Source organism: Quercus suber, unplaced genomic scaffold (assembly GCF_002906115.3).
Source record: "Quercus suber isolate HL8 unplaced genomic scaffold, Cork oak 2.0 scaffold_322, whole genome shotgun sequence".
NCBI classification, from domain to species: domain Eukaryota; kingdom Viridiplantae; phylum Streptophyta; class Magnoliopsida; order Fagales; family Fagaceae; genus Quercus; species Quercus suber.
This window is the reverse complement of record NW_027069776.1, coordinates 48248-60202: the sequence shown is the minus strand read 5'-3', so window position 1 is coordinate 60202 and position 11955 is coordinate 48248. Positions and strand designations below refer to the sequence as shown.

Genomic DNA, 11955 nt, shown 5'->3' with positions numbered 1-11955 from the left:
TTATTGGATTATCCTTTAGTTTTGTCTCTACTTAAACATAGAGGTGTAGGGGCATTTTTGAACAAAAAAAATGAAGATTCCAAATAAGTGAAGCTCCTTAAATAGTAGTAGTATAGAAAATTTGTTTCAAAGTACTTCAAATTTTCTCCCTTAAAAAAAAAAAAAAAGAAGTACTTCAAAATTTTTATTTAGATTGAATTTTAAAATTTTCATAAATTCTTTTACCTATAATGTGTAAATCCATTTAAATAGCAGAAAACTCTAAATGCTATTTTTTAGCAAACCAAATAGTAAAAAACTCTCTCCATCCAGTGTGCCATTTGTGAAAAAATTTGCAAAAGTTTTACACTTTGCTACAATAATATGCTACTAGTAGCAAAACACAATAGACCTAAAAATTAAAACAGAACATCATTTTTTAAATCAGTCCGCCATCTCTCTTCTAAATAAAATAATCATTTTCTCTCTTCTCACGAATAAAGAAATAATCAAAAAAGAATATTTAAATTAAAAAATTTGAATAGACGGGTAAAAGAATAAGCCAAATACTATCACTAAGCCAAATATGATATATTATTAAATGATATCGTAAAATAGATAAAATAACCCTCTAGTGTGCTAAAATAACATTTTTTTTAGCACACCCAAATGCTATCACTAAGCCATATGATTTTTTTTTTTTTTTTTTTTTTAAATTTTTTTGGATGTTCGGAGCTAATCTTTTAGTTTTTACTAATCAATGACATTGTTCTTAAAAAAAAAAAAAAAAACACAAAAAACCAATGACATTGAGAACCAAGATTCAAGAAACAGACTTGTAAGGTATAATGCTGTTGCAAACGTTGAACTTACAAATATCATATACTGCAATAGCTTAATAACAAGTCGTTGTAGTATAGTGGTGAGTATTCCCGCCTGTCACGCGGGTGACCCGGGTTCGATCCCCGGCAACGGCGTTATTTATTTTTCTTTTTTGTCTTGAATTCGAATTCAGCCAAATTACTGATAACACCCTATCCATTTCAATAGTTTAATTATTTATAACCATAAATACTGAACTCAAAGTCAAAAATTGAAATACGATTTGTAAACCACAAGTATGGGAGCTATGATTAACAAATTAATATACAAATTTAAGAAGTCCATGGGGGCTATTATTAAAAAAAAAAAGTCAAAAATTGAAATACGATTTGTAAACCAACAAGTATGGGAGCTATGATTAACAAATTAATATACAAATTTAAGAAGTCCATGGGGCTATTATTAACAAATACTAATGTATAATTGGCTATGCCTATGCATAGTACAATAAAAACAAACACAATTACAAATATATGTTCAAATTATACATTGTTTAAGTCATAGATGTATACATTAGTTTTTACCTCTTCTTTTCTTCTTTATTTTTATATTTATTTTATTCTTTGGATATACACACGTTTTTTTTTTTTATTTTAAATTTTATTGTCTATTTATATTAGTCTCTTCGTTTTTTGCATAACATTAACTCACCTAAAATTAAATTTTAAAAAAAAAATATATATATATATATATATATATAGATAAGATATGTGGCATAAAATTAGACTACAACTACAATCCAATTTGAAATTTAATTAGATTTTCTCTCAACTTTACTTATTAATATATGAAAAATACTAACGAATGCTCTTAGAGCATTAGTGTTAAAACTTTTCTAAAATAGATTGTTAACCAATATCTTAAAAGACACTTGTTAACATGACCCTTAATATATATATATATATATATATATAGATTGCTGAGCCATACTGATTTTGACATTACAACGGCAGCAAATTAAGCTCTAAATTGATCAAGGTGAAGTCCTTGAAAGCCTATGCTGGTTTTGAAGAGCCAAGTGACCCCTTGTAGGGAGGACCTACAGTACTGTTGCTTACAGTCAATATGGCCTCCCAAGCTGATCAGTTAGACTTTTATCATTTTTGTAGGTGATGTACGTAGCCTTTGCTATCCTTGCCAATCCTATTACTATACCTTGGTTGATGCACAGAAAAAGTTGAGCATTCCAGTGTTTCCAAAATTCTTTCTATGCATGACTGACTAGAAGTTGTTAGGTCTATATGTATTAGTGTTGACAAATCATGTTAAATTATGAGTTTTCTTGTGTTTTAGAGTTGTAATTCAAAAATAAAGACAAAGACCTAAAATCAGCTCAAGAAAAAGAAGTTTCTGTTAGCTCAATATCAATCTTGATAGCAACCTTGATTTGTCATGCTACTTCAATCAAGAATTGCACGACCAAATTTGGAAAGGCCCATTAAGTCATCAATTTTAGCCTTAATTTGTGTGTTATTTGAAAGATTATTAAGGATACATTAGCTCTTCTCTAAGGATCCAAACCCAAATTCTCTTAATTTTACCATATAGAATTTATCAAAGTAAATTTAAAGATCAATTGGTGAAATTTCTTGGTCTAGCCATATCAAATTTGACAAAATCTTTCATTCACTCAAATTCAAGGTACCTGAGATTAATAGGCTGTCTGTAATCTTTATTAATGAGCCCCAACTAATTTTTTTTTTCTTTCGTTTTACACTATATTTATGTCTCCTGCTATTATGACCAAATTACAAAATAAGAAATTCTGCAAGGAGCAAAAAAGACAAAATAAGGCTTTTGTTCAATGATAACAAACCCAAGCTTTGCTTAAATATATATTCTTTTATTCTGACCATTAAAAGTTAGAAAGAAAAACTTTATTTATTACAATTTACTAAGAAAAAGCTGTAGTACTCATTACCACACTCATACACAAAGCGATTTATTTAAAATTAAAAGGCAAAAGGTTCAGATTTTAAACAATAAAAGTTGCTACTAGTGCACAATACACACAAGGCATATTTATCATATTCCACAATAATTCCTCAAAGCAGACTTGGCTTTCTGACCAGCCTCAGTGTAGTAGTAGCCGAGGAACTGAACATGATCGAAGGGCTTAAAGAGCAAAGGGTGTTCCTCATCAACTAGCTCCTTCGGGGCTTCAATGATGTAACCTGCTTTGCGGATTGAGAACAATCCAGTTGAGTACCTTGCCTCATCTCCGGTCATCATGACTCGATGATTTGGAGAGTGCAGCCTGCCGTTTGTCCATGCCTGCAAAATCAGCCACAGTTTATTTATTTACATATATAATTAATTGCTTTGTTTGTTGTTTTGTTCTTTTTGATAATTTGATGGTTGAGGTGAAGAAATTTGAACATTAAATATTTCTGTTGAAAATACTAATTAGTGTTAATTCAGTTATAAGACTTTTGGTTACATAATTAATTGTTAATTTAATTATTTTCAATGATTTTAATTTCATTCTTGGTTGCATGCATTTTATGTTAGAAGAAAAAGAGTATTAGAGAAAGGCAAGGTCCATAACATTTCAACTTCACTTATCATTTTTTTTTTCAATTTACAAAATAGATTCTAAAAAAAAAAAAGATAAAAAAAAACTTTGAATTAAAAATAGATTTATGAATCCCATAAAAAAAAGATTTATTAAATCAAATTTGGTGAAAGTACCATATTTTTAGATACAAAATTAGAATATTCTGTTCGATACTCCAGCACTTATGATATGTCATATCATATGTCTAGGTTATTATTTATTTATTTATAATTATTATTATTTTTAAATATTGTGGTAGTTGGCCCTTTATGCGCACCACCGAGGCTCAGACTTGAAATTTCCCAAAAAGCTAGGAAAGGTAATTATCTGTGCCTGATCAATATGGCATACAAAAAAATATTGGACTGTAAAATGCATCATTTGTAATATAACATTTTCATAGGACTTTATTTTTTATATATTCTACTAATGAAGAAATAGCAACTTTACCAGTAGAGAATCACCGATCATGACAATGAAAGAGTCTGGAGAGGGTTTGACGTTGATCCATTCACCATCTTTGGTCTCTACCTCCAACCCCTCAACTTGATTTTGATACAATATGGTCACTATGATTTTGTCTGTGTGAGCGGTCAGTACAAGCTTGGTCTCACTGGTTTGAGTTCCTTTATATTTCATGACCCGAAGAAGGTAATTGGTTGACCCCATGTGTTCCTCTAGGTATTTCTCAAGGTCCAAGCTCTCCAAAATCATCCTCCTGACTATTTGATCTAATTCTGATAGTCTCTCAGGGAATGATTGTATGGTATTGCTGCCCAAAAAGGAAAAAAGACAGATAAATGAAATAGTTATTTAGTCATAGATGCAAGTTTCAACTAAGTGTCAGTTTGGATTACTCATTTATTAATTTTCAAAAATAGATTAAAAGTATAGTTATATCTAAATAAACAATAAACTAACCAAACAAACACGAACGAATATTCTCTAGCATTTAATATTTTATGAAGAAACTAATGGAAAATATGATTATATATTAGTCTGTTAAGGATTAATAGCCGACTCCAAAATTTTGGAATAAAGAGGGGTTGTTGTTGTTGTTATTATTATTATTATTTTGTTATAATAAATAAATTAAGGTTATAATTGATTATATTCCATGGCAGCTAAAATATAATACATGTTTCCACAATTTTATTTATCACTAGAGGAAAGGAAATTATACCTAAAACTTGGGTTTCCTTCAGGCCAGAAGATATTTGACAAGCTCTCAACTTTCTCAGAGATGTTTGAATCATCAATGCATGCTCTCATATAGTGGCACCATAGGGTATTGCCCAACGTAGCCATGATAGGGTTTTTTAGAAATGTTACGCAGCTTTGTTTGTAAAGGGAGGTCAAACAGCTCTTCTGTTGCACCCAAAAGAGCCTTTCGAAGGTCTAGGGGGACTTTACTGAACAAAGCCTCGAAGCAACCGTACTATTGGAGTGCTTCCAGGACTTGGGTTCTCACCAAGTCCCACTCGGGAGTGTGTACTTTTTGATCAAGGTTGGAGAAATCTATGACAGGAAGTTTGAGAGTGGATTCGGACCCCATTTTCTTCTACTCTTTGGTGGATATAGAAGATACTACTATGTGTTGTAGTTTGCTTGAGCTTTTGGGTGCATTTTGGCCTATTTATACAGTTCGACGGATGACAGTAAATTTTAAAATAAGACAGGAGGTGAAGGAAGAAAAAATGCTTTACAGTTTGCATTTGGGGTCAAACATATTACGTAGGTTATTGGTGGGTGGGTTTAGATTCCTCCTGAATGAGTGGACCACAAATTATCACTTATTAAAAAATGATTTATTTATTTATTTATATATGAGAAAGTGATGTCTCAATTTGCGGAAAATTTTGCGTGAAGATCATTTTTCATGTTTTTCAATATTTTGGTAGTAACAGAATAAATGAGTCAAATGATAACAATTTTTGGTTAACAGAAAAAGTTTAACTTATTTTTAGAAATTGTACTCTACTATTTTTTTTATTTTAAACAATTCTATCTCACAACAAGTTAAATAAAAGAAGTTAGGATATTAACTTTCAACTCATTTTAAGTTGCTACAAAACATAGTAAAATTAAATAATTTTATGAAAAATACTCTTAGAAAGTGACTCATTTTCTAGAAAATATTTTTGCTAAAACAATCAGAGTGTTAAGAGTCTAGACCATTTCACTTGTAAACTATAAGATATTCAAAAAATCCCATGTATCGATAATGTGCTGAATTGAATTAATTAATAATTGCAATTTATAAAAAAAAAATTAGAAAATTATTTAATTTCCATATAGTTTTCTAATATATAGATATCTAGCATAAAATATTTTTATATCCTAAAGAAAAGAAATCAAGATTATATATTTGTAAGGACCAAAAAAAGTTTGTAGCCTAAGCCCACTTAAAGTAATGGGTTGTATCCTTCAAACTTGACCCAAATCAATAAAAATTTGTAAGAAATGGGAAAAAACAACAACAATGAGCTCTGCCTGAGGACAATTATAGGGAAGAATCGGACTTGTATTACAAAATAAATGAGCATCAAGGTTTACACAAAGGCTCCTGAGGAGGCAGGATTCACATAGAAAATGATATTGTTCCCTTTTCTTCTCCAATGCACACCACTCTATTTCTCCTTTTTCTCTCTTCCCTTCGATCCCTCTTTTCAATGCTCTTTCCTTTCATTTTATAGCCCCCTTCCACCGCATCTTCACCATCCATTTTTACCTTACTCCTCTCCTTTCCTGACACTTGTTACCTTTCATATTTGAAGTAGGTGGTTTTAGGAATCTGCTTAGCTGTGGCCTACACTGTTCAGGTTACTTCCTCAATAATGCGGCTGATAAAGCTGTTGTCCTCCAATTAATGTGGATGCAACAAGCTACACCAGGCCTAAAGCTTCCCTAATGCCCACTGTCTTCCACTCCCTCCTGATCCTAGCTTCCTCTCAGAGTGCCTCAGAGTACCATGATTTGTTTCTTCCTCTCCTCGGGAAGCTTCTTCCCTTGGACTCGTGGCTTACAGCACCTCAGCGTCATTACTGCGACCCTTCAACTTCCTCCTCAATCCTTGGGCCAATATCGCGACCCTTCATCTTCCTCAGTCCTCAGGCACTCACAATATTCATGTAATACCCATGAAATATACATTTGAATATGTATATACGGTAAAAAATAATAGAATCTAAAAAGTAAAATTGGTTAAAGTTCTGGTTTTGAAATTGACTAGGTAGTAATAAGAGTAGTTACACCTTATTTTTGAGAAACTGTTCATAGCTAATTATAAAGAATGATTGAAAATTTTATTTTTTATTATAAAAGAAAAACACCAAGCATTAAGCAATAGTAATCTCAATAAAAAAAAAAATCAAGATTAAATTTCCATGAACCTAAAAATGCTATAAAGATAAATAGCTAATTAGTAAAGTTTGAAAAAAAAAATATTAAGGTTTAGCTGTTGTGTAATTTTTTTTAGAAGAGTTGTTTTGTAATTGTATGGTTTTGAAACTCAGACCATGCAAAGAACCGTAATAAGAAGAGGTTCAAGTTTTTTTTAGGTTAGATTAGGGTTAAATCGAGGTTGAAGCATAATGAAGTTTAATTAATTTAATAATTATTTAAAATGTAAATAAATATATTAAATTAGTAAAAATAGAAAAAATTGACTAAAAAATATATCCAAATTCAATTACATAACTTTGAAATGAATTTTCATAAAGTCAATAAAAAATAATAAAGTATAAACAAGAATAAAAAAAAAAAATCATGTTTGGTAATTTTTCAAATAAAAGCATTTTTATTTAAAATAAAATTATAAATTCCACGTTTACATGTAAAGATGTAAAAGCAATTCTTGAACACAAATAATGTATGTTTTTAGACCCCTTAAACACAAGTTGTTTAACTTAATACTAAGCCAAGTTAATTAACAAGTTCATTAATAAGATCTAGGTTAAACACATTCAAATCATATCATGTAAATAGTGTGGAAATATAAAGAACACACGATATGATAACCTAAAAAAACCAAACCAGTAAAAAACCTGGGGAGGATTTAACATAGTTATCCTCAAGGTAAAATAGATCCACTATGAAAGAATTGAAGTTTGTACAATAAGACTTAGGCAACTAATATCATATTGCTACCTCGAGTAGAAAACTTACTACTGTGATAACGTGACAGCTCAGAGTCCACATACTACTTCTTTCTTTGATCCACAGCAACCACAAGTTCTCCTACTTGTGTTTTTCTTTAAGCTTTTGAAACAACAACTGAAGAGATCACCAAGTTCTTGACATCAATCTTGATCTTGATAACCCTAAATATGTATGAAGGTAAACACCTTTAGATCTCATAGAAGATTCACACACATAGCATATCAACAACCTTTAACATGTGGTTAGGGTTTTTCTTTTTATACTTGAAGCAAAATATAAAACCCTACACGTAATATGATCTTGGATTGAGTTGGAAATTCTGCAGAAAAAACAATTTGCACAAGATTCGATCGATCGAGTCTAATTTTCGATTGATTGAGCCTTGAAAATTTAGTCCAGTAAATTCTACAATTACTCGATTCCAACTTTACACATAAACACACTTTGAGCAGCCTAAATCTAGACTCTAAGTTTTGATCCTGGTTTGCCAACACAATAAACATTGAAGTTCTAATACTTTTAGTTCCTAAAGTCTTAGAACCTAACAAATAAATTTAGCAAATAATAATTTATTAAGGGAAAAGTGATACAATAAAATGGAAAACCGTGTGAAAGTAACTTAAGGATCTGTTTGGATATCGGTTATTGTTGAAAACTAAAAACTAAAAACATTGTAATATAATAATTTTTAAATGTGTGAATAGTGTTGTGTGACCCATTTTTAATGTTCTTTTTTTTTTTTTTTTTGAAAAAAGAGGTTTGTGGGTCCCATGAATAGTGCATGGGACCCATTAAAAAAAAGTGCCACTAGGAAGTGCAAAACGTGCTTCCCAAACGCATACTAATTGTCTGTTTGGATACCGCTTATTGTTAAAAATTAAAAACTGAAAATACTATAGCAAAATAATTTTTAAATGTGTAAATAGTGCCATAAGACTCAGTTTTAAAGTTATTTTTGTTGAAAAAAAGTACTTACGGGTCCCGTGAATAGTACACGGGACCTACAAAAAATAATGTTGAGTCTGAGAAACGCAACTTAAAAAAACGTAAACGCAACAAGCCTTACACAAATGCACCTTAAGTATAATACATCTTCAACTAAGTGCCCATTTGTTTCCACTTTCCCAGCCCAAAAAGCCTGTTTTGAAAAAAGCCAATGTCCAAAACTTGTTTGGCTAAGACCAAAATGTATCTTTTTGGAAAAAGTTGTGTTTTGGGTTTGTGAAGGGAACGTACAGGATGGAAAAGGAGCTTTGAGCTGCATTTTGGAAAAAGTCCATGCGTGTTGATTAGAGGCTGTTTGGCCAGCTTTTTTTGGTCACTCAATTTTCGTCATTCAATTTCCATCACTTATCACTCAATACTCATCACTCATCACCCATTACCCATCACTCAATACCCGTTTGGCACATCACTGAAATGCAATCACTCAACATTTTTCACACTATTTTGTGGGCCCAGCTCTGTCACCCATTGCAGTTTTTTTTTTTTTTTTTTTTTTTTTTTTTTTTTTAACTGGGTTCTGTGAGTTTCCCAGTGAAAAAAAAATAAAAAAGAGGAAGAAACCAGGGACCGTGAACCCAGGTGGAAAAAAAAAAAAAAGAAAGAAGAAGGAAGAACAGGGACGATGAACCCAGGTGAAAAAAAAGGAGGAAGAATAGGGACGGTGAACCCAGGTGAAAAAAAAAAAAAAAAAAAAGGAAGAACCCTGTGAAAGAACAAAAAAAAAACCCAAAAAAAACCCAGCCAACGGAAACTGTGAAAGAAGAAGAAAAAAGGGCCAAACTCAGAAAGTGAAAAGAGAAGAAAAGAAGGAAAAAAAAGAAAAAAGAAAAAGAACCAGACCCAAAAAGTGAAAAGAAAAGAAAAGAAAAGAAGAAAAAAAAAAAGAAGAAGAAGAAGGAGAAGAAGAGAAGCAGACACCCAGCCCGTGAAAGACAAAAAGGAAAGAAAAAAAAAAAAAAAAAAAGAGAAAAGAAGAGAAAGAGGGAGCAAAAATCTTACTGTGGGCCCGGTTATGTGATGTTATTTACAAGTTTGCCATTGAAAACTGAAAACTGAAAACTGAAAACAGCCAAAAGTTGTTTTCAATTTCCATAACTCATAACTCAAAAAGTAGAGAATTGAGTATTGGAAACAGAGTTATGGAAATAGAGTATTGGTGCAGGCAAACGAGTATTTGCTATGGGTCCCACCATTTTTGAGAATTGAGTTATGAAAACTGAGAATTGAGTCATGAAAACACCCAATCCAAACAGCCTCTTAACTATCCATTGGACTCTGTGGGTAATTACCAAATTACCCTTCAATAAATCAGAAGATGTCCTTATCTTCTTCCTTTGATACACACAAACATAAACACACCCATATAGACGCACAGAACCTGCAAGAGCACCACCACCAAAACATAGATCACACCATCCACCCAACACTATCCAACCATCACCACCCAACCACCACCACCATCACTTATTAAAACCACCCCCACCAAAACTTGTTAAAACAATGGAAACCCAAAATACAACGAAAATCAAACATGATCTACCCAAAATCCAAAAAAAATAACTTAAAATTAAACCATGAACTGAAAACCCATAACCCAAACCCAAAATCAAAATACAAACTCAATGGTAGCAGAACACTTGAAATCAGATGAGAGAGATTCAACCATGCAAGCTTCAATAGAGAGGATTTCTCTAAGGTGCATTTTGGTCTGTAGCTAAAAAGTCACGGCTTCCTCTTAACCGATTCGGACCGATCTTCTTCGTCTTCTTCTTCTTTCTTCTTCGTCTTCTTCCCAAATTGCCCACTGTGTTTCAAAAGGCAGAGTTAAAGTCTGGGTACTAGGTACTTGAAGTGTGTGTACTGGTCTTTTTGAAGTGTGGGTACTGAGTACTACCATTAATATGTGAAGGAAGTGGTAGGGAGGCTTTGTGTGGCAAGAGAAAAGGGAGAAAGGAGGAAAGAAAAAAGAGGCTATGTGTGGAATGTTCTAGAGCGTGGAGGAAGTGGTGGGGAAAAAAGAGGAAAGAAGGAAAAAAAGAAAAAAAGAAAGTAAGGGTACGTGTGTGGAGGAGAAAAAAAGAGGGGGAAAAAAAGGAAATACAGATGAAAAGAAAAAAAAATAAGAAATTAAAATTGAGAAATGCTATCACAATATTTTTACAATACTTTCACAATAAATCTTAAGTGGTAGGTTATTATTAACTAATATTGGTAAAATAATAATTTTTTTAGAATGAGAAAAAAATAATTTTAATAGTACGTTCAAATTAATATTAGTATCAATTATCACAACATTTTCACAATACTGTACACAATAAATCTTAAGTGGTAGGTTATTATTAGCTAATATTGGTGATAATTTTTTTTTTTAGAAAGAGAAAAAAATAATTGTAATAGTATGTTTAAATTAAAATCAGTATCAATTATCACAATAATTTCGCAATACTTTTACAATAAATTTTAAGTGGTAGGTTATTATTAGCTAATATTGATGATAAAAAATTTTATTTTTAGAAACTTTGAAAGTTCTTTTTCAAATAAATTTTTAGAAAGTTTTATATAAAAAAAATTAGAAAGTATTTTCACAATACTTTACATATACATTAACTTTTTTGGTAATTTACCACTCAAACTACCACTTTTATAAGTACTAGTCAAACACTCAATTGTTTCAAAAAGTAATTTTTAATAGTTTTTACCAAATACTCAACTTTTTAAAAAACTAAAAGTCACGGCTTCCTCTTAACCGATTCGGACCGATCTTCTTCGTCTTCTTCTTCTTTCTTCTTCGTCTTCTTCCCAAATTGCCCACTGTGTTTCAAAAGGCAGAGTTAAAGTCTGGGTACTAGGTACTTGAAGTGTGTGTACTGGTCTTTTTGAAGTGTGGGTACTGAGTACTACCATTAATATGTGAAGGAAGTGGTAGGGAGGCTTTGTGTGGCAAGAGAAAAGGGAGAAAGGAGGAAAGAAAAAAGAGGCTATGTGTGGAATGTTCTAGAGCGTGGAGGAAGTGGTGGGGAAAAAAGAGGAAAGAAGGAAAAAAAGAAAAAAAGAAAGTAAGGGTACGTGTGTGGAGGAGAAAAAAAGAGGGGGAAAAAAAGGAAATACAGATGAAAAGAAAAAAAAATAAGAAATTAAAATTGAGAAATGCTATCACAATATTTTTACAATACTTTCACAATAAATCTTAAGTGGTAGGTTATTATTAACTAATATTGGTAAAATAATAATTTTTTTAGAATGAGAAAAAAATAATTTTAATAGTACGTTCAAATTAATATTAGTATCAATTATCACAACATTTTCACAATACTGTACACAATAAATCTTAAGTGGTAGGTTATTATTAGCTAATATTGGTGATAATTTTT

The 11955-nt window shown here is 31.3% G+C and overlaps 1 protein-coding gene and 1 non-coding gene across 2 annotated transcripts; one reads left to right on the top strand and one right to left on the bottom strand.

Moving 5' to 3' along the window:
* The first annotated feature begins 884 nt into the window (after window positions 1-884).
* TRNAD-GUC (transfer RNA aspartic acid (anticodon GUC)) lies at window positions 885-956 on the top strand. Its single transcript has one exon. It is a non-coding gene; the product is annotated as a tRNA-Asp (tRNA).
* Window positions 957-2697: 1741 nt separating this feature from the next.
* On the bottom strand, window positions 2698-5022 carry LOC112021075 (probable 2-oxoglutarate-dependent dioxygenase AOP1.2). The gene is given in 4 exon segments (XM_065782959.1): window positions 2698-3135; window positions 3869-4190; window positions 4602-4679; window positions 4681-5022. Coding segments are annotated over 4 exon segments (942 nt in total). The 5' UTR covers window positions 4974-5022; the 3' UTR covers window positions 2698-2886.
* Window positions 5023-11955: the final 6933 nt, after the last annotated feature.